The sequence below is a fragment of the Lissotriton vulgaris genome, chromosome 5 (assembly GCF_964263255.1).
Source record: "Lissotriton vulgaris chromosome 5, aLisVul1.2, whole genome shotgun sequence".
Lineage (NCBI taxonomy): Eukaryota > Metazoa > Chordata > Amphibia > Caudata > Salamandridae > Lissotriton > Lissotriton vulgaris.
This window is the reverse complement of record NC_141693.1, coordinates 11,397,585-11,421,866: the sequence shown is the minus strand read 5'-3', so window position 1 is coordinate 11,421,866 and position 24,282 is coordinate 11,397,585. Positions and strand designations below refer to the sequence as shown.

At 53.5% G+C, this 24,282-nt stretch overlaps 1 protein-coding gene across 1 annotated transcript in view; it reads right to left on the bottom strand.

The window, feature by feature from the left end:
• Positions 1–10,530: 10,530 nt before the first annotated feature.
• Positions 10,531–24,282, bottom strand: part of LOC147709986 (class II histocompatibility antigen, M beta 1 chain-like) — a 224,576-nt gene continuing 210,824 nt past the window's right edge. The window contains exon 5 of the mRNA XM_086919915.1: positions 10,531–10,635. Within this exon, the coding sequence (XP_086776041.1) occupies positions 10,565–10,635 (71 nt within the window). The 3' untranslated portion in view covers positions 10,531–10,564. The remainder of the gene's footprint in view (positions 10,636–24,282) is intronic.

Below are 24,282 nucleotides of genomic sequence, written 5' to 3'. Positions count from 1 at the left end.
AGTGCATCCTGCTCAACACCCGCTCCGTCCACAGACACGCCACCGAACTCTGGAACCTCCTCGACACCGCAGACCCGGACGTTGCCTTCCTCACGGAGACCTGGATGAACACCTCTTCAGCGCCCGACATCGCCATCGCCATCCCAGAGGGCTACAAAATCATCCGGAGGGACCGCACCGCCAACCAGACGGGAGGAGGCATCGCCATCATCCACAAGAGCACCATCCGCATCTCGACTAGCACCGAAGACACCCTAACCACCGCCGAACACCTGCATTTCCAGATCCACATCAACCCCAAGACCACCCTCAGAGGCACCCTGATTTACCGACCCCCGGGACCACGAACTCAATTCAGCGAGGACATCGCTGACGTCATCAGCCCGCACGCCCTCCGCTCCGCTGACTACATCCTCCTGGGAGACCTCAAGTTCCACCTGGAGAACAACAACGACCGCAACACCAGCACCCTGCTCGACAACCTCGCCAACCTTGGACTCAAGCAACTGGTGTCCACCCCCACCCACCTCGACGGACACACACTCAACGCCATCTTCTCATCCAGCACAGACATCGCCTTCAGCCACGCCACAGGACTCCACTGGACGGACCACAGCTGCGTCCACTTCACCTTCAAAAGAACGACGATCCACCACCACCAGCAACAGGTTGCTCGAAGAAGCTGGAACAAGATCACAGCTGACCAACTCGCCGCCTCCCTGAGCCAGCACCCACCTGCCAGCTCAGCGAACACCAGCCAGGCCGCAGACAACCTCACGAAGTGGATCAGCAACTGCGCGGACGAACTCGCCCCTCTGAGGATCCCGCCCAGCAGACACGGCAGCAAGAAAGCACCATGGTTCACCGACGAACTCAAGAGCTCCAAGAAGAACTGCCGAGCCCTCGAGAAAGTCTGGAGAAGGGAACCTACACCGAACAACTTGACCACCCTCAAGCTCGCCACCCGGAAGCACCACCAGCTGATCCGCACCGCCAAGAAAACTGCATTCAAGGACCGGCTGGACAACAACGCACACAACTGCAAGGAACTCTTTAACATCGTGAAAGAGCTCTCCAACCCTAGCGCAGGAAACAACGACATCACCCCATCGCAAGACCTCTGCAACTCCCTCGCCTCCTACTTCCACAACAAGATCGCGGACATACACAACAGCTTCAGCAGCCAACCGACGCACGCCACGACCGCAGCAACGCCACCCACCACCACCCTCCGCGCCTGGACCCCGGTCAGCACCGATGACACGATCCGCATGATGAACTCCGTCCACTCCGGATCTCCGACCGACCCCTGTCCTCACCACGTCTTCAACAAAGCCGACGCTATCATCGCACCCCACCTACGGAACATCATCAACACCTCCTTCGACTCCGCCACCTTCCCTGAGAGCTGGAAGCACGCCGAACCCAGCGCGCTACTCAAGAAACCCACAGCGGACCCCACCGAACTCAAAAACTACCGCCCCATCTCGCTCCTCCCGTTTCCTGCAAAAGTCATCGAGAAGACCGTCAACAAACAGCTGGCCGCCTTCCTCGAGACGAATGGATCCCTCGACCCCTCACAGTCTGGCTTCCGAGCCAACCACAGCACCGAGACCACCCTCATCGCCGCCACTGACGACATCCGAGCCCTGATGGACAACGGAGACACAGCGGCCCTCATCCTCCTAGACCTCTCCGCGGCATTCGACACGGTCTGCCACCGCACCCTAGTGCATCGCCTCAGCAACGTCGGAATCCAGGAGAAGGCACTGGATTGGATCATCTCCTTCCTCAACGGAAGAACGCAGAGAGTCCGCCTACCACCGTACAAGTCAGAGGCCACCGAAGTCATCTGCGGCGTCCCCCAAGGATCCTCTCTGAGCCCCACCCTCTTCAACGTCTACATGAGCCCCCTCGCGGCCATCGCACGCCAACACAACCTCAACATAATCTCCTACGCCGACGACACCCAGCTGATCCTGTCCCTGACCAACGACCCCACCGCCGCCAGAGCCAACCTGCACGAAGGGATGAAAGAGGTAGCCGAGTGGATGACGACCAGCCGCCTGAAACTGAACTCAGACAAGACGGAGGTCCTCATCCTGGGCTCCTCGCCCTCCGCCTGGGACGACTCCTGGTGGCCCCCCGCCCAGGGCACCGCACCCAAACCGACAGACCACGCACGCAACCTGGGCTTCATCCTGGACTCCTCGCTCTCCATGACCAGACAAGTCAACGCCGTCTCCTCGTCGTGCTTCAACATCCTGCGCATGCTACGGAAGATCTTCTGGTGGATCCCCACCGAGACCAGGAAGACCGTCACCCAGGCCCTCGTCACCAGCCGACTGGACTACGGCAACTCCCTCTACGCCGGAACCACCGCCAAGCTCCAGAAGAGACTCCAGCGGATCCAGAACGCCTCAGCCAGACTCATCCTCGACATCCCACGCAACAGCCACATCTCCGGACATCTGAGAGACCTGCACTGGCTCCCCGTCAACAAGAGAATCACCTTCCGTATCCTCACCCACGCACACGAAGCCTTACACGATCAAGGCCCGAGCTACCTCAACAACCGAATCAACTTCTACGCTCCGCAACGCCACCTCCGATCAGCCAGCCATGCCCTCGCCGCCGTTCCCCGCATCCGAAGAGCGACAACAGGAGGAAGGTCCTTCTCCTACCTGGCCGCCAAGACCTGGAACTCCCTCCCTCCCGACCTGCGCCTGACCCAAGACCACCTCTCCTTCAGGAAGAAGCTGAAGACCTGGCTATTCGAGCAGTAACGGCACCCCCCCCCCCCCCCCCCCCCCCCCCAAGCGCCTTGAGACCCTACGGGTAAGTAGTGCGCTCTATAAATGTCCTTGATTGATTGATTGACTTGCTGCCGGGTCTTAGGGCAGATGCGAAGGTGTACTTTGCCGGCATGTCCTACCTTATACTTACAATGCACCCTGCCCTTGGGCCTACCATAGGGGTGTCTGATATGAAGAAAAGGGAAGGTTTAGGGACTGGCAAGTGGGTGTACTTGATCAGTCAGCATGACAGTACCAGACTGCACACAGACTCTGCAATGGCAGACCTTAGTCACATTTTACAAGGCTGCTTCTGTGGGTGGTGCAACCAGTGCTGCAAGCCCACTAGCAGCTTTTGGTTTACAAGCCCTGGGAACTCCTGGTGCACTGTACTAGGGTCTGACAGGTAAACCAAACCAACCAATCATGGAATCACAAATCAATACATTCATTTACAATAGGGAGCACTTGCACTGTGGCACTGGACAGCAGTGGCACAGTGCCCAAAGCATCTAACACCAGAAACAACACATGAGGCAACAGCAAACATGGAAGGGAGACCCACTCCAATGGTGCCAGGTCTAACACCCTGTATCAATCTTCTTGATGTCCCTGTGTAAGCGTTCATTTGTCATTGTCCTAGAGTCAATGTCCGTGTGTCACTCTTCTCGTGTTCCTGCATAAATCTTCCTGGTGTCCCTGTGTCAACGTTCCTTGGTCAGTGTCCCAGAATCAATGTACGTGTGTCACTCTTCCCGTGTTCCTGTATAAATCTTTCTGGGGTCCCTGTGTCAGCGTTTGTCAGTGTCCTAGAGTCAATGTCCGTGTGTCACTCTTCCAGTGTTCCTGCATAAATCTTCCTGGGGTCCCTGTGTCAGCGTTCCTTTGTCAGTGTCCCAGAGTAAATGTCCATGTGTCACTTTTCTCGTGTTCCTGTATAAATCTTCCTGGTGTCCCTGTGTTAGCATTCCTTTGTCAGTGCCCCAGAATCAATGTCTGTGTGTCACTCTTCCTGTGCCCCTGTGTTATTGTTCCTTTGTCGGTGCCTCAGGTAGGCACGGGCAGCGAGCTCTGCTCCACCAGCAGAGTGTGCAGAGATTTGCCTACTACGCGTTATGCAGAGAACGCAGAGTAGGCAAATCTGTGCACACTCCGCAGCAGAGCAGAGTTGACCCGCCCCCGCTTCCAATCCCCTACTAAGATTGAATTAAAAATACATTAAAGTTAAAATAAAAAAGACTTACCTTGACTGCGGCGTCCCCGGGATGCCGTCTTCCTCTTCCTCGCCGTATCAGAGTGATCTGCGCGCGCGCCCGCGCATTCCTTGCAATTAATGCACTCGCACATGCGCAGATCACCCTGAGACAGCGAAGAAGAGGAGGATGGCAGCCCGGGGACGCCACAGTCAATGTAAGTCTTTTTAGGTCTCGGCAGCGAGACCTATTGCTGTTGAAATGCCTCCCAAGGGAGACAGACCGGGGCACTCGCAGATTGTGGTCTGTGGACGCGCTAGAGTCGCGCTTGCGCAGACGCGCTTCCACATACACACGCAGCCCGCTTTCACTTAGCTAGCATGCACTAACGGCGCGCGCACACACACAGCCACATAGGACTGCGCTGTGGCCAAAAGGTAAGTTTACTGAGCCAAGAAATCGGTTTTATTTTGTTGGAGACAGGGGGAAGTGTATAACGACCTCATTTGAAGTATTCGCTCTTCTGGTGCAACCCCACTAGTTTTTGGGATTTCTGTGCTTTTTAGTGGAGCTGCGCGGAATGTGGTTCAAATAAAGCAGATGGCTGTTTTACAGGCGGAGATCTTCCCATGCATGGCAAGACATGCCAAACCCTTTTCATGGCATATTAATTTGGAATGTTACGGTGTCTTTCACATTTGAAGTCGCCATATGAAGCTGGTGCGCACCCGCCCGTCGGCTGTCAGGGTTCAGCTGCTTTGAGAAGTTTTTAGTGACTGCGTGATGGATTTTGAATTGTTTAACGCCTCTTTAACGTTTAACACTGACTTTGCCTTTCAAGACCGGCCCCGTGATTTTTTTACTCTGGGGAACTGTGTGTTTTTTTTTTCTCATCCTGAAAATAATTCGGAATCTATTTTTTTTTTAACAGTTTAAGCCCAGCTAAATCTATGTAATATTGAAATAATAATAAATGTTAAATTGTGTTAGCATAATTTATGGCTTTTAGCATTTCTTTAATGTGGCGTTACTGTCCTCTGTCAGTGCGATGGTGTTGGACTGCCACTCATTTTCAGGATTAGTCAGTAAGTAATGACTTGGTTGGTCTGGCACCTACAGGTGACCTTAGTTATAATTTTACTAAATTCTCTTGCCCCAACGCTGGGGTCCTCTCCCACTGGTTTTAGAAGAACTGCTATATCCTGATAACATTGAATTCCCCTCTAGGTGAATCCTAATGCATAGATCAAAACTCGTATATTACAACTAAAGGTTCGTTTTTCTGCCTCCAACTCCCACCCCCAATTTTAAGTCCGATGGGCAAAGTTGCAATGTGGGCTGATGAATCTCTGTCTGGTTGTTTTTTTTTTGCTTGGTTGAGAAAATCAGGCAACAAATACAATTAAGGGATCGCATTAACCACTGTTAGCCCCTGTACCATTCTTTCTGGGTGCACAAAGTCAATTCGATGAGTTCTACAGCAAAGACTGAAAATTAGGACTGTTGTATCATTGGATAAGAAGCGCTTCACTAACACACGCATTTTGCAAGTTTTTTGCTAGATCCTTGGAGTATGTGAGATCTAAGATCTCACAGGCTGGGGAGAGGAATCGTGCAGTCTCCTATTAATCCGGATCTTCCAAAATAGTGATCGTCTTGTAGGCCAGGATATTTTCAACATAGGGTTTCTCTGGAGGAAATCAAATCCTTTCTGGTATTGCACATTAATCACAGTATTTAGTAATGGTTCTTGTGGTGTGTAAAGATTTTCCATTTGAGATTCTGATCATAAAACCTAACCACAGATGCAGTCGTGCTTAAACCGGCTGTTCTCGCCCTCACTCACCCTCTCACCCACCCTCACCCACCCTCTCACCCAACATCTCACCCTCACACCCCCTTTCACCATCACACACCCTCTCGCCCTCACACCCCCTCACCCTCACACCCCCTCACCCTCACACACCCCCTCACCCTCACACAGCCACTCACCCTCACACCCCCTCACCCTCACACCCACTCACACCCCCCCACACACCCTCACCCTCACACTGCCTCACCCTCACACCCCCTCACCCTCACACCCCCTCACCTTCACACCCCTTCACACACCCTCACCTTCACACACCCTCACACACCGTCACACCCTCTCACACCCCTCACCCTCACACCCCTACTCACCCTCACTCACCCTCACACCCCTCACACACCCTCACACACCCTCACCTTCACACACCCTCACCCTCACACACCCTCACACACCGTCACACCCTCATACACTGTCACACCCTCTCACCCTCACACACCCTCTCACCCTCACACCCCATCACCCTCACACCCCCTCACCCTCCCTCACCCACCCTCACCCTCCCTCACCCTCACTCTTCCTCTCACACACCCTCTCACCCTCACTCACCCATCCACCCTCACACACCCATTCACCCTCACACACCCATTCACCCTCACACACCCTCTCACCCTAACACACCCTCTCACCCTCACCCCCCTCACCCTTACACCCCCTCACACACTCTCACCCTCACACCCTCACTCACCCTCTCACGCCCTCTCACCCTCACTCACCCATTCACCCTCACACACCCATTCACCCTCACATACCCATTCACCCTCACACAACCTCTCACCCTCACACACCCTCTCACCCTAACACACCCTCTCACCCCCTCACCCTCACACTCCCTCTCACACCCTCACCCTCACACCCCCCACCCTCCCTCACCCTCACACCCTCACCCACCCTCACTCACCCTCTCACCCTCACACACCCTCACCCTCACTCACCCTCTCACCCTCACACACCTTCTCACCCTCACACACCTTCTCACCCTTACACACCCTATCACCCTCACACACCCTCTCAGTCTCACACCCCCTCACGCTCACCCCCCTCACTCTCACACCCCCTCACACCCCCTCATCCTCACACACCCTCACACTCCCTCGCCCACCCTCACCCACCCTCACTCACCCTCACACCCCCTCACTCTCACACCCCTCACCCTCACACCCCCTCACCCTCACACCCCTCACACACCCTCACCCTCACACACCCTCACATACCGTCACACCCTCTCACCCTCACATCCCCACTCACGCTCACACCCCACTCACCCTCACACCCCTCACACACCCTCACCCTCACAGAACGTCACACCCTCACATACCCTCTCACCCTCACACCCCATCACCCTCACACCCCCTAACCCTCACACCCCCTCACACCCCCACACCTTCACACCCTCACTCACCCTCTCACCCTCACTCACCCTCTCACCCTCACTCACCCTCACACACCCCCTCACCCTCCCACACCCTCACCCTCCCACTCCCCCTCACCCTCCCACTCCTCCTCACCCTCACACACCCCCACACCTTCGCACCCCCACACCCCCTCACCCTCGCACCCCCTCACCCTCGCACCCCCTGACCCTCACACCCCCTGACCCTCACACACCCTGACCCTCGCACCCCCTCACCGACACACGCCAACACACACCCCCTCACACCTCCTCACCCTCACACACCCTCACACCCCCTCACCCTCACACAACCTCACCCTCACACACCCTCACCCTCACACCCCCACACACCCTCGTGCCCCCTCACCCTCGCACCCCCTCACCCTCGCACCCCCTAACACCCCCTCACCCTCACACCCCCTCACTTACCCCCACACCCACTCACCCCCTCTCACCCACCCTCACACACCCTCACTCACACTCACACCCCCTCACTCACCCTCACCACCTCACACCCCCTCACCCTTACAACCCCTCACACCCCCTCACCCTCACACACCCTCACACCCCCTCACCCTCACACAACCTCATACCCCCTCACCCTCACACCTCCTCACACACACTCACCCTCACCCCCTCACAACCCCTCACACCCTCTCACCTTCGCACCCCCACACCCTCACACACCCTGACTCACCCTCACACCCTCACACACCCTCACTCGCCCTCACACCCCCTCACCCATACCCCCTCTCACCCTCACCCACCCTCACTCACCCTCACACACTTGCCCTCAAACACCTTCACACCCCCTCACCCTCGCGCACCCTCACCCTCACACCCCCTCACCCTTGCATCTCCTCACCCTCACACCCCCTCACCCTCACACCCCCTCATCCCCACCCCCTCTCAACCTCACACCCTCGCACTCTCACTCTCACACCCCCTCACTCACCCTCACACCCTTGCCCTCACACAACCTCACACCCCCTCACCCTTACACCCCCTCACCCTCACACCCCCTCACCCTCACACCCCCTCACCCCCCTCGCACCCTCTCCCCCCCTCGCACCCCCTCACCCTTACACACCCTCACCCTCACACACCCTCACTCACCCTCACACACCCTCTCACCCTCACTCACCCATTCACCCATTCACCCTCACACACCCATTCACCCTCACACACCCTCTCACCATCACACACCCTCTCACCCTCTTGTCTTGCCCGGCGCCAGTTGCATTCTTGCTCGGGCCTCAGTTCAGAACTTCCTCATTAACATACATACAGTAAAGTGACCACGCTCGAGAAAAAATTGCGTTGAATGGTTTGGTTTTTCATTTTTACTCACAGGTTTACTTTGCTGGTGGCACTGCCTTTATAAGAGGCCTGCTAAATACTGCTGCTGCTCCAAGAACAGTGCCCGCCTCCACGTCGTGCTGAACTCTGGCGGCAATGACTTTTGCGGTGCATGAGTGCCGGGGCGTGGTCACGTGCAATTTAATTTGGAAAAAAAAAGGTTACGCAGGCTGCTGTACACTGCCCCTACCCTCACAGGACCAAATGCAGCCCTGGCCCGCCCCCCAGCAACACTGGACCGAAGCAGACCAGGCTAATACGAACGGACGACGTGGAGAATTTATGATCGGCACTGTCGGCTCTCTCAGAATGAGCAACATAGCAACACTCTTCTTCAACAAGAAGAGGGAAGACTAGTTTGAACACTGCAGTGAGTCAGTTATTTACTTTGTATGACGCCACATGTAGTGAGTTCAGAAGCGTCCTGCTTAATGTGAGTTCAAGTTGGCAGACTAGTATGGTGTAGACTAATAAGTGCCGGTGCTAAGCACTCAATGCAACATACACACCAAATACCACTCAGTGCCACATAATTACACGCCACATAATTACACTATCTATCTATCTATCTATCTATCTATCTATCTATCTATCTATCTATCTATCTATCTATCTATCGCCCTCACTCTATCTATCTATCGCACTTACTCTGTCTATCTATCGCATCACCACAGCATCACTCAGCACCACCACAGCATCACTCAGGGGCACCACAACATCACTATGCGCTACCACAGCATCACTGAACGCCACAGCATCACTCGTCCTCACCACAACATCACTCAGCGCAACCACAACATCACTCAGCGCCACCACAGCATCAATCTGTGCAACCATTGAACAACAACTGGTTCAAATATGTTCTCTCAATGTTTCAAGCTTTATTACAAATGTCACAAAAAGATGTTAATATTTCACTTCTGTTCTTGGATTATCGCCACAATAAAATACACTGAACATAATCTTCACAAAAGGTATTTACAAAAGTTTAAGCTATTGCCATTATAAATTACAATAACTTTTATTTAAGTATTAATTATTTAAAAAAATTAAAAACCATTGTTATTTGTAATATCAATACTTCTAAGTCACGTAAATACAACACATATTGCATTACAAATGCTATAGGTGTCACATTTGCAAAAGTTAAAACTATTGGCATTGTAAATGACAAAGCTATTAATTTCGCTATTTTCAAAACCAACACATAAATAAAAAATGTGTCATTTACAATACCAATAGCTCAAACTTTCCTAATGCGAGACCTATTGCATTGCAAATTCTTGTTAGTCTATTTTGCCAATTCATCTGAGCAAGGTTGACAATAGTAACTTCTCTCCTTATATTATATCACCTCTACATGTGTTAGATCTGACTTACTCAAAGCCAGTCCTACCCTCATGATTTTTAGGAAACAAGTAAAAACTTGGCTTTTTAATCAGTAGCTCCCCCACTATGCTGCTTCCTCCTGACTTACTCCAACAGCGCCGAGACACCCTAGGGTATTTGCGCGCTATATAAATTGCGTAAAATAAATAAATAAATAAATAATATACCGGGTGTCTCAGCTGTAAACAGAAACAAGCATAAGGGCAGACTCAGCTGTAAACAAATAGAATAAAATACATTTGATATACGCTGGAATGGAAATAAAAGACATACTTAACTTTAAACATGAATGCAAGTAAGGCATATCATCTGCAGACATAGGAGCATTCTGCTATAAACCACACAAACGTGAGGCCGTACCAAGGTGCAAGCAGAAACCAGGGGCGCCGCTATAATTAGTGCAGCAAAGGCAGTGGCACCTGGGCTCTGAGATGTGAGGGACCCACAGCACACCACTTCTAACTCCTTTCACTACATAATCAGAAATAACACATACTCAGCTGAAGACCACAATTAGTTATAAATGACCCACTCACCTGCAAACCTGAGAGAGGCAGAAGGCACATGCTCAACTGATGACAGAGATGTTTACTACGTGTCTTGTTTCGAAGCCACCTGGAAACGATGTAAGAGGGACCTCTGACAGGAAAGAAATGAGAAGGTTAGGCAACGACAGAAAACAAGGAGAGGAAGATAACGATTGGTGAATTAGGAGGGACTCTGTCTTCACACAGGATCATAGAGTGAAAGCCACAGAGTGAACAGGAACTGACAGGAAGCATCAGAGATCAGCCCTTCACATCACTCCTGTGACAGCTTTATCTGGGGAGGGGCATGTAGTCTGCAGGAGAGTAAGAAAGTACCAGTAGTTAAGCAGCCCCACCACCAAAGCCTGCCACACACACCATCTGGGACAGCCAACGCACAGCCGCTTCAGAACCAGCGCGTATGCTACCCAGGGCCATACTGGCCGTTTACCCCACTGGGCCATTCCCATAGGGCAGTAGTACCCATGTAACCCACAAGGCAATATTGACCATTTAACCCACCAAGCAATTTCCATAGGGCCATACAGGCCGTTTAGCCCACTGGGGAGCTACAAGAGAAATGGTTTTGGAAGCCCAGGGCCACCACTTGGGCTTAAACCCACTCGCCACAGGGCTTCTTGCTAAAGCACATGGAGATGCTTAGGGGAGAGGAGGAGAAAGCGAGAGGGAGTGGGTGGGGAGTCGAAAAGAGAGAGGTGGGGGAGATAATGAGGTGGACACAGTGCCGACTTGGACAGTTTTGGCTGAAATGCTTTTGTTTCCTAGTCTGGCACCTGAATCTGTCTCTTGGAGACATCACAGTCTCACAGCAGTAGCACAATTCCTCTGAACTAGCAATGTCTCTCAAAGCCAGCATGGATCACAGAATCAGCACCACTTCTAGGAACCAACATCGAACACAGCACCTCAGATTCAGCACCTCTTCTAGGAACCAACATCGAACCCAGCATCTCAGAATCAGCACTGCTTTCAGGAACCAATATCGAACACAGCACCTCAGAATCAGCACCGCTTCTAGGAACCGACATCGAACACTGCACCTCAGAATCAGCATTGCCTTTAGGAGCCAACATGGAACACAGCACCTTAGAGTCAGCACCACATCTAAGAACCAACTGTCTACACAGCATCTCAGAATCAGCACCACTTCTAGGAACCAGCATCGAACACGGCACCTCAGAATCAGCACCGGTTCTAGGAACCAACATCAAACACAGCACCTCAGAATCAGCACTTCTTCTAGGTATCAACATCGAACACTGCACTTCAGAATCAGCACCGCTTCTAGGAACCAACATCGAACACTGTCCTTCAGAATCAGCATCGCTTCTAGGAACCAACATCGATCACTGCACCTCAGAATAAGCACCACTTCTCTGTGCCAATGTCAAACACAGCACCTCAGAATCAGCCCCACGTTTAGGAGCCAACAACAAACACAGCACCTCAGAATTAGCCCTGAGTTTAGGGAGCCAACATCAAACACAGTACCTCAGAATCTCCCCCGTGTTTAGGAGCCAACATCGAAACACACAAGATGATGGACGGAATACTGCACATTGGCAAAACACTCACCACCAGTCACAGATCTGGGTTTAATCCATCGTTATTTTGCTAGCCACGCAACCCCAGTTCAGAAATGGCCATATGCAAATCAGTACTGACCCTGTGCCTCATGAGAACACTCCAGACCTAACTACCAAGCCATGTCTTCCCGAGACCGAAATCAAGCATCCTAGGACCGGTTTCGGGCATTCAACCCTCATCAGCCAGGATGGCCTGACTCCAGTGGCGTAGAGAGCACGGGACCCACATCTGGGCATACCCTTCCCACTTAGGGTGAACTGCAAAACACACAAGATGATGGACGGAATGCTGCACATTGGCAAAACACTCACCCCAGTCACAGATCTGGGTTTAATCCATCGTTTTTTTGCTCACCACGCCACCCCAGTTCAGACATGGCCATATGCAAATCAGTACTGACCCTGTGCCTCATGGGAACAGTCCAGACTGAACTACCAAGCCATGTCTTCTCTGGACTGGAATCAAGCATCCTAGGACCGGTTTCGGGCATTCAGCCCTCATCAGCCAGGATAGCCTGACTCAAGTGGCGTAGTGAACACGGGACCCACACCTGGGCATACCCTTCCCACTTAGCGTAAACAGCAAAACACACAAGATGATGAACGGAATGCTGCACATTGGCAAAACACTCACCCCCATTCACAGAACTGGGATTTATCCATCGTTATTTTGCTCACCACGCCACCCCAGTTCAGACATGGCCATATGCAAATCAGTACTGACCCTGTGCCTCATGGAAACAGTCCAGACCGAACTACCAAGCCATGTCTTCCCTGGACCGGAATCAAGCATCCTAGGACCGGTTTCGGGCATTCAGCCCTCATCAGCCAGGATAGCCTGACTCCAGTGGCGTAATGAGCATGGGACCCACATCTGGGCATACCCTTCCCACTTAGGGTGAACCGCAAAACACAAAAGATGATGGACGGAAGGTTGCACATTGGCTAAACACTCACCCCCAGTCACAGATCTGGGTTTAATCCATCGTTATGTTGATCACCATGCCACCCCAGTTCAGATATGGCCATATGCAAATCAGTACTGACTCTGTGCCTCATGGGAACAGTCCAGACCGAACTACCAAGCCATGTCTTGCCTGGACCGGAATCGAGCATCCTAGGACTGGTTTCGGGCATTCAGCCCTCATCAGCCAGGATTAACTGACTCCAGTGGCTTAGTGAGCACGGGACCCACGTCTGGGCATACCCTTCCCACTTAGGGTGAACAGCAAAAACACAGAAGATGATGGACGGAATGCTGTACATTGGCAAAACACTCACCCCCAGTCACAGAGCTGGGTTTAATCCATCGTTAGTTTGCTCACCACGCCACCCTAGTGCAGACATTGCCATATGCAAATCAGTGCCTCATGGGAACAGTCCAGACCGAACTACCAAGCCATGTCTTCCCTGGATCGGAGTCAAGCATCATAGGACCGATTTCGGGTATTCAGCCCTCATCAGCCAGGATAGCCTGACTCCATCTGAGCCAACATCGAACACAGCACCTCAGAATTACCCACGTTTAGGAGCCAACATCGTACACAGAACCTCAGAATCAGCCCCACCTTAAGGAGCCAATATCGAGCACAGCATCTCAGAATCAGCCTGGCATTTAAGAGCGACCTTTGACCCTGTCCTCAGGTACGTTCCCCCCCCCAGCTACCACACGGTCCTTCTGTGTCGCTGCCCCGCCACTTGCTGTCGCCTTGCTAATGCCGCTGCTGTTGGTACGTGAGTCCCCCCTGCCTCCTTTGGTCTTGTCCCTCGTTTCTTTTGTTACCTGCTGTATTTTGTTCCGCTGTGTTTATATTTTGTTCTGCTGTACTTAGTTTTTTAAAATTTCTTATTCATAACTGCTGTGCCCTTTGCGCCCCTTTTGCCTTCTGTGCCCCCTTTCCCACGTATTGCCTCTCTTTCCATTTCCCCGTTTTCCTTCTGTATCACCTTTCTCGCCGCTGCGTCCCTGCGGCCCGCCCCCCGATGTTCCCATTCGCCGCCCCGCTCCCGCCTCCCAGCTGCTCCTCCCTCCCTCTGACCCTCATATGGAGACCGCGCAGTGGGCAGGCAGCCAAAGGCGTGCCAAAGGCAAGCCCGTCTGCGCCCGTCCGCGCCTGGACTGCGCCCAGGGCCAGAACCCCTGGCCCCCACCGGAGCTAGGAAACACGACTGAGATATGACACCGCTGCCCTCAACGCACTCAAAACCGGACGACCACCCGCCTGCTACCGAGCCACCCCGAAGCGCACCCACGGACCCTTAACCTGTCAAGCATGCAAACTCACCTGCATCCAAACCTGCAACCCACCCCCGGACCAAGCAACATCAACAACCACCTCAAGTGCATCATACTCAACACCCGCTCCGTCCACAAGCACGCCATCGAACTCTGGGACCTCCTCGATACAACAGCACCAGACGTCGCCTTCCTCACGGAAACCTGGATGAACGCCTCCTCGGCCCCCGACATCGCCATAGCCATCCCGGACGGATGTATGACATTACAACGCATGCTTTGACCACGCATGCTGTTACAACGCAAGTATTACAACGCAAACCTTTACAACACATTACACTTGGGGGTGCTGGATAGTGAATAGTTTAATTTACTATTCCAACTCCAGTCCCCGTGGACACTAGGGAAGGTGTTGGATAGTAAATTAAACTATTCCTAATCCTAGAGCGCCCCCCCAGTGTAATGCATTGTAATGGTTTTCGTTGTAATACTTGCGTTGTAACAGCACTGCGTGGTAAAAGTTGCGTCGTAAAGGATGTTCCCCATCCCGGATGGCTGCAAATTCACCCAGAAGGACCGCGTCAACAAAACTGGAGGAGGAATCGCCATCATCTACAGGAACACCATCAGCGTCACGACCAACACCGAAAACACTCTCTCCGCCACCGAACACCTACACTTCCCAATCCACACCAACCCCCAGACCACCCTCAGAGGAACGCTCATCTACAGACCCCCGGGCCCGCGCACACAATTCAGCGAAACCATCGCTGACTTCTTCAGCCCGCACGCCCTAGCCTCACCAGAATACATCCTCCTAGGGGACCTGAACTTCCACCTGGAGAAAAACAACAACAACAGCACCACCACTCTGCTCGACAACCTCGCCAACCTTGGACTCAAGCAACTGGTGGACACCCCCACCCACCTTGCTGGCCACACGCTTGACCCCATCTTCTCCGCCAGCAACCACGTCTCCTTCAGCCACTCCACTGGACTACACTGGACCGAACACAGTTGCATCCACTTCACCTTCAAGAAAACAACATCCCACCACCACACGCAACAGATCCCCCGCAGATGCTGGAGCAAAGTCACCGCAGACCAGCTAACCACATCGCTGAGCCAGAACCCACCAGTCGACACCCCTGACACCAACGACGCAGCTCACAATCTCGCACAGTGGATCACCAACTGCGCCGATGGCCTCGCTCCACAGAAGAACCCCCCAGGCAAGGCCGGCAACAGAAAAACCCCATGGTACACAGACGCCCTCAAAGTCGCAAAGAAGTCATGCCGAACCCTCGAAAAAACCTGGCGCCACGAACGGACATCAGAAAACAATGCAGTCCTCAGAGCGCCACCCGGGAATACCACCAGATGATCTGCACCACCAAAAGGACATCGTTCAAAGAGAGGCTGGACAACAACACCCACAACAGGAAAGGAACTGTTCAGCATCGTCAAAGATCTCTCCAACCCCGGCGCCAGCAACAATGACATCACACCATCGCAAGACCTCTGCAACTCCCTCGCCACATTCTTCCACCGCAAGATCGCAGGCATACACAACAGTTTCGGACCCCAGACTCCACCTCCAACCACCAAACCAACGTCCCCAACCACCACTCTCAGTGCATGGACCCCCATCAGCACTGAAGACACCACCCACGTCATGAACACCATCCACTCTGGCTCCCCCCCGGCCCATGCCCTCATCATATCTTCAACAAAGCCGACACGATCATCGCACCCCACCTCCGGAACGTCATAAACAGCTCCTTCATGTCAGCCACCTTCCCTGAGAGCTGGAAACACGCAGAGATCAACGCCCTTCTGAAGAAACCCACAGCGGACCCCAAAAACCTCAAGAACTACCGCCCCATCTCTCTTTTCTCCTTCCCAGCTAAAGTCATTGAGAAGACCGTCAATAAACAGCTGACTACATTTCTCGAGGCAAACAACACGCTCGACCCTTCCCAGTCCTGATTTTGAGCCAACCACAGCCCCGAGACTGCCCTAATCGCAGCCACCGATGACATCAGGACCCTGATGGACAATGGAGAAACAGCCGCTCTCATCCTCCTGGACCTCTCTGCAGCCTTCGATATCGTCTGACACTGCACCCTAATAACCCGCCTCTACAACACTGGGATGCAAGGAAAGGCCCTGGACTGGATCACCTCATTCCTCTCCGACAGAACCCAGAGAGTTTGCCTCCCCCCCTTCCGCTCCGTGGCCACCGAGCTCCGTGGCCACCGAGCTCATCTGCGGCGTACCCCACGGCTCCTCGCTCAGCCCAACCCTCTTCAATGTCTGCATGAGCCCCCTCGCCACAATCGCACGCAAACACAACATCAACATCATCTCCTATGCCGACGATACCCAACTGATACTCTCCCTCACCAAAGACCCAGATACCGCCAAAACCAACCTCCAGGAAGCAATGAAAGATGTTGCAGAATGGAGGAAGCACAGCCGCCTGAAACTCAACTCGGACAAGACAGAGGTCCTCATCCTCGGACAATCCCCATCCGCCTGGGAGGACTCCTGGTGGCCCACGGCGCTGGGCACCGCACCAACACCCACGGACCACGCACGCACGCAACCTGGGATTCATCCTGGACTCCTCCCTCACAATGACCAAGCAAGTCAACACCATCTCGTCCTCATGTTTCAACACCCTGCGCATGCTCCGAAAGATCTTCCGGTGGATCCCCACCGAAACCAGAAAAACGGTCACCCAGGCCCTCATCACCAGCCGACTGGACTACGGGAACTCCCTATACGCAGGAACCACAGCCAAACTTCAGAAACGACTTCAGCGCATACAGAACGCCTCCGCACGACTCATCCTCGACATCCCTCGCCACAGCCACATATCCTCCCACCTAAGAAACCTACACTGGCTCCTGGTCAACAAGAGGATCACGTCCAGGTTGCTCACCCACGCACACAAAGCGCTCCACAACATAGGCCCCAAATACCTCAACAACCGCCTCTCGTTCTACACCCCTACCTGCCAGCTCCGCTCCGCCAGCCTCGCTCTCGCCACTGTCCCACGGATTCGCAAAACCACCACCGGAGGAAGATCGTTCTACCTGGCAGCCAAGACATGGAACTCCCTCCCCGCACACCTACGACTGACCCAGGACCATCTCACCTTCAGGAACCACCTCAAGACCTAGCTATTCGAGCAGTAGCGACATCACCCCTCTCCCTCCAGCGCCTTGAGATTCTCACGGGTGAGTAGCGCGCTCTATAAATGTTATTGATTGATTGATTGATTGAACCAACAAAGAACACAGCACTTTTGAATCAGCCCCGAGTTTAGGGTGCAACATCGAACACAGCACCTCAGAATCAGCCCCATCTAGGAATCAACATTCAACACTGCACCTCAGATTCAACCCAGCTTTTAAGAGCCAACATCATGTCAGGAGTCCTAGAGTTTGTGCTGTCCAGGAATCGTGTCTAATGTCACAGGTACATGGACACATTTCTCAGACACCACAACACAAGCTTGCTATAGGCTGTCATTGGAGACTGAGCAGATAGGCTAGTGGCGGCTGGGGAGGATGGAGTCACAGGGTAAGACAGGCCAACATCTGAATCTGTCTCTTGGAGACATCACAGTTGCACATCAGTAGCACAATTCCTCTGAACTAGCAATGTCTCTCTAAGCCAGCATGGATCTAAGAATCAGCACTGCTTCGAGGAACAAACATCAAACACAGCACCTCAGAATCAGCACCGCTTCTTGGAACCAACATCGAACACTGCACCTCAGAATCCGCACTGCTCCTCTGAGCCAATGTGAAACACAGCACCTCAGAATCAGCCCTGCGTTCGGGAGCCAACAACAAACACAGCATCTCAGAATAAGCCTCGAGTTTAGGCACCAACATTCAACACAGCACCTCAGAATCAGCCTCGCGTTTAGGAGCAAATATTGAACACAGCACCTCAGAATCAGCCCCGAGCTTAGGAGCCAACATCGAACACAGCACCTCCGAATCAGTCCCGTGTTTATGAGCCAACATCGAACACAGCACCTCCGAATCAGCCCCACATTTAGGAGCCAACATCGCACACAGTACCTCAGAATCAGCCAGAGTTTAGGAACCAACATCGAACCCAGCACCTCAGAATCAGCACCGCTTCTAGGAACCAGCATTGTACACAGCACCTCAGAATCAGCACCACTTCTAGGAACCAACATTGAACACTGCACCTCAGAATCAGCATCACTTTTAGGAGCTAACATCGAACACAGCACCTTAGAATCAGCCCCGCATCTAGGAACCAACATTCGACATAGTATCTCATAATCAGCACCACTTCTAGGAACCAACATTGAACGCAGCACCTCAGAATCAGCACCGCTTCTAGGAACCAACATCGAACACAGCACCTCAGAGTCAGCAGCGCTTCTAGGAACCAACATCGAACACAGCACCTCAAAATCAGCACTTCTTCTAGGAACCAACATCGAACACTGCACTTCAGAATCAGCACCGCTTCTAGGAACCAACATCGAACACTGTACCTCCGAATCAGCACCTCTTCTAGTAACCAACATCGATCACTGCACCTCAGAATAAGCACTACTTCTCTGAGCCAATGTCAAACACAGCACGTTAGAATCAGCCCCGCGTTTAGGAGCTAACAACGAACACATCACCTCAGAATCATTCCCAAGTTTGGGAGTTAACATCAAACACAGTACCTCAGAATATACCCCGTGTTTAGGAGCCAACATCGAACACAGCACCACAGAATTAGTCCGCATTTAGGAGCCAACATCGGACACAGAACCTCAGAATCAGCCCTGCGTTTAGAAACCAACATGGAACCCAGCACCTCAGATTCAGCACTGCTTCTAGGAACCAACATCAAACACAGCACCTCAGAAGCAGCACCACTTCTAGGAACCAACATCAAACACAGCACCTCAGAATCAGCCCTGCGTTTAGAAACCAACATGGAACCCAGCACCTCAGATTCAGCACTGCTTCTAGGAACCAACATCAAACACAGCACCTCCGAATAAGCACCGCGTTTAGCAGCCAACATTGAACACAGCACCTCAGAATCAGTCCCGAGTTTGGGAGCCAACATCGTACACAGCACCACAGAATTAGCCCGCGTTTAGAACCCAACATCGAACACAGAACCTCAGAATCAGCCCCACGTTTAGGAGCCAACATCGAACACAGCACCACAGAATTAGTCCGCATTTAGGAGCCAACATCGGACACAGAACCTCAGAATCAGCCCTGCGTTTAGAAACCAACATGGAACCCAGCACCTCAGATTCAGCACTGCTTCTAGGAACCAACATCAAACACAGCACCTCAGAAGCAGCACCACTTCTAGGAACCAACATCAAACACAGCACCTCAGAATCAGCCCTGCGTTTAGAAACCAACATGGAACCCAGCACCTCAGATTCAGCACTGCTTCTAGGAACCAACATCAAACACAGCACCTCCGAATAAGCACCGCGTTTAGCAGCCAACATTGAACACAGCACCTCAGAATCAGTCCCGAGTTTGGGAGTTAACATCGAACACAGTACCACAGAATCTGCCCCGTGTTTAGGAGCCAACATCGTACACAGCACCACAGAATTAGCCCGCGTTTAGAACCCAACATCGAACACAGAACCTCAGAATCAGCCCCACGTTTAGGAGCCAACATCGAGCACAGCACCTCAGAATCAGCCCGGCGTTTAGGAACCAAGAAAGAACACAGCACCTTTGAATTAGCCCCGAGTTTATGACCCAACATCGAACACAGCACTTCACAAGCACTCACAATCCGTCCTGTCTAGGAACTAACATTCAACACAGCGCCTCAGATTCAGCCCTGCTTTTAAGACCCAACATCATGTCAGGAGTCCTAGAGTTTGTGCTGTCCAGGAATCGTGTCCAATGTCGCAGGTACATGGACACATTTCTCAGAGTCTATGACACAAGCTTGCTCCTGGCTCCGGGTATCACTAACATTAGATTCAGAGTTGCCTTCTTTGTCTCTAGTCTGCTGTTGTCCTAACTGTAGCTTTGCCACCAGAGACAATTTGCTTGCCAGCCAGATACGTGTGGCTGGTAGTAGTAATAGGGTTGTAGATGATACAGCTGGTTTTGATGATTGTGCGGGCTGGCAAGGGAGGTCAATGGAGCACCATCAGGAGGGGGGTGATGGGATCATATTTCTTCAGGCCCTGGATGAGACATGTAGTAATCAGTGAATGGAAGGGGAATATGGACTCAAGCATGTGCAAAGGCATTATGTGATGTTCTCCATTTTCTATTTGAACTGCAGCTTATATGTTTATTCTGCTGCCAACTGCTGCTACAGCAAACTCATACGATGTACCTCTGTTGAGCGCTAATTCAATAAAATATATTCTTAGATTCCCAGATACTACTAAGGTCACCAGGTCAATAGTCAGCTGTGCGTAGTCAAAACTCAGTCAGTCCAGGCGTGGTCTGGCCATGAACGAAGATGGCGGCTTGATGCTCAAGATCCACGCTTGGCGGGGTCTGCAGGGAAGCCGCAGACGATCAATGGCCGCAAGGGTTCCCTAAACCAGTCCTGTATCGTCCCTCTGCCGTGGTGCCCAGGCTGGAGGGCTTGTACCTGCCACCGATCCCGAATCAGTGGAGTTCCGACTGCTTGGGTCGGAGAGGTGGAGGCGGGCCTGCGGGGGCGTGGTGCACCGTCTTTGAGTGCAGGATGGCTGCACTTCCCTGCTCTTCACTTAGGGGTGCTCCCTGTCTGCTCAGGTGCTCCCGCCTGTGTGCTGAATTGCTATGCACCCCGGCCGGAGAGTCCTCGATCAGTCCTGGCTCCATCTATACAGGACACAGGATCATCTACCTGCATCTTCTGCTGGCGCAGGCCTACTCCTGCCACATCCACATGGGCCTGATTGGACTGGCCCAAGCAGCATGGGGGAGGCTGACTGCTATCTAGAGCCAGGCCGTGGGGGGCCTAAAGCAGCCTGACGGAGACCTGTGGTGCAGCCTTGCATTCCTTCAGGGCATTAGTGAGTGGCTTGCTGTCTGCCACCCCCAGAGGCACATGGGGGCTTGCATCGCCCTCATATAGGAGCTTGACCAGTGCCCTTGCACACATTTGCACACATCTTGGCTGCTCTCCTAACCCAGTTGGTTGGCCTCCCAACATCCCTCTTCCTGCCTCTGGGCCCCAGGCCGCGGCATCCCGGAATCGGCTGCAGATCAAGTGAAGGCGGACACTGTGGCCCGACTTGATGTCACACAGTCGCGCTGCAGTCAAGTGCCCACCCTAGACGTGCTCTGCTGCTTGGCCACGCCTGCTTTTGAGGGCCTCTGCACCACCTCATACGCTGCAACACCCCAATCCCAGAGCTGGGGGCGACTGACGTGCAGCACACTGCCACCTATTGTACTGGCCTGAACTGCAGGTGCGAGCCTCATGCGAGGGCTGGCCCACCTCACCCCTGGGCAACACGGAGGGAGGGTCAACAGCTGGCCTGGCCAGGCTGCACGGTCCCTGCAGGAGATGCTGCTCTGCTACTGGTCCCCTCATCTTCCTGGGGCACACCATTGCCTGTTCCTCAGTCTGAGTAGACACTGGCCCCCCTTTTCAGAACAGTGGGGTGCCATTCCACTCCCCCCCTTGGGTGGGGGGGGGGCGTTCTCACCCCCTCCCTTGGGCCCCTGACTAGGAGATGCGCCACAGCAAGTTCACCGGCAAGATCTCTTGCCAGCTGCTCTTTTCGTACCATGGTTGCCCTGTGGGGGGCACCAGCCGCTGGGCCTCCCTGCACTCAGCAAGATTCAACCATTGAGTGCCATCTGCATGAGGTCACGGGTACCGTCTGGAAGGCGTGGACTCAAAGATCTCCGACCTTACAGCCGAAACCAAGTCCATCCATATGAACATAGCAGGCTTCCAGGACAAGGTGGACGAGATAGAGGAGTGACTTGCTGCTATAGAGGATCATCTCAACACCATCCTGAACAGGGACCAGGAGGTCTTATATCTCAGGAAGAAGAGCACCAATCTGGAGGACAGAAGTCGCAGAGACAATGTCAGTTTCTTTGGATTCCTTGAGCATGCCTAGAGTGCGGACGTCAGTGATTTACTCAGGAGCCTCCTCCCCACACTCACAGGTCTGAACTTTGCCCCCTTACTGGAGAGGCACGAAATCCGCATAGCAACAGACTTCTCACGGAAGACCAATGACCGAAAGAAAGGCACTTCTGGCCCTCCAGCCCCAGCTCTGCCAAATAGATATCAAGTACAGACTGTTCAAACCTGCCCGTAAGTGGATCACGAAAGATGGTAGGTCCAAAGACTTCTTTGAACCAGACGCCCTACGCCTTTTACTGGAAGGACTCACTACTCATGCCATGGATACTGCCCCACTGGACTCACAGTCTGTTCCCCTCTCTTCTGCCATGCTGCCTCCCCGTCCTGCTTCTGGCGGGATTTGGCGCACTAATTGAAACCGAGACGGGGCAGAGATCCAGAGAGGCCGGCCCGATCCCAGGACAAAAGGGATCCGGCCCCTAAGGAGGTGCTGCCATCACTCAGGCCCATTGCCAAATTCTGGTTACCGCTGAAGCCCTCACACCTTGATGACTAAGGCACTCTTCAAGTGTCATGGTTTGACGTCTCCCTGTCTTGGGCCATGAGTGCCGGGGGCTGTGCCCTCCTAGCAGCGGATCGATCAGTATCCGGTTGCATGCCTGTATCTCTCCTGAGTGCCGTTTGCATTGTCCAGTAAGTGGAGGAGGAGCCGAGACGGGAAGGACGTGGACCGTCTCGGCTCCCGGCCAGCGCGCTGCTCCGGCCTGGAGCCCAGCGTCCTTGGGAGGCCCCCCGCGACGTACACGCTCCATAATTGTGGCGGAGGGTGTGGGGCACCTGCAGGGCTACCCAGATCGCTGCTTGTGCCGGTGGAGCGGCGATTGCTGAGTGCTCCTGATCCCCGCCGAGGACCCAACATGGCGGCCGCCCGTTGCCAGCTCGGGCTGTAGAGCAGCGGGGAGGAGGAGCGGAGACCGGGGACGAGTCGGACGGGCGCTGTGCACCCAAACCGTGTGTGGGGCGCCTGCCGCAGGTCCGCAGTGAACCTTGCTTGTCTGAGAAGCTCACTCGGCTGAACCTGTCCCTCGCTACATCGGACCCTCGGAGGCTGGAGGTGAGAGGGAGGGAGGGTGGAGTCGCTGCCCTGGGAAACATCGGAGTGGAGTCCCTAGTCGAGCAGCGAGACGAGAGGGAAACACACAGCGCCGTCGGGTGTGACGGAAGGGGCTGCGGCACAGGGGCTCAGAGCACCCTGCAGGCAAGAGCGGTGATTCCTCCTCTGCTCGGGTGACCCCCTGCGTCCCCCCCCCCACCGGCTGCCACCGGGACCCTGGGAGCAGGTCTCCGGTGCCTACAGTTCACGATTGCCCCCCGCCCCACATCAGAGGATTCCCACAGCCTTGAGGGCAGTGGAGGGGCTCGGGGACGCTGTTTGATGCACCAGGAAACCGCGGAGATTCGGAGGCGGCAGTGGACGAGGGCCCCCCCCCCCCCCACTAACTAACTGACGGGCTGCTACACAAAAAAGGTCATACATCTGGAACTGAGCACTAACGGACGGGCTGCTACACAAAAAAAATACTTCTCCTGACCATCGCTTGTACTTTGACACAACCCTTTGTTCAAAATGGCGGGGTGCTAAAAAGAAAGGCAATAAATCACCGCCTGTGCCTTCAGATGCCCACGAGGCCCCTGCAAGATAAGACTCCCTCACAGCAACTCAGGAACTGGGCTAGCTTGAAAACGAAACTACCCTCCCTGCTCACAAAGTCACAATAATAAAAAGAGGACTACTGTCTCTTCTCCTCATATGGGGCGGCCATCTTTGCCT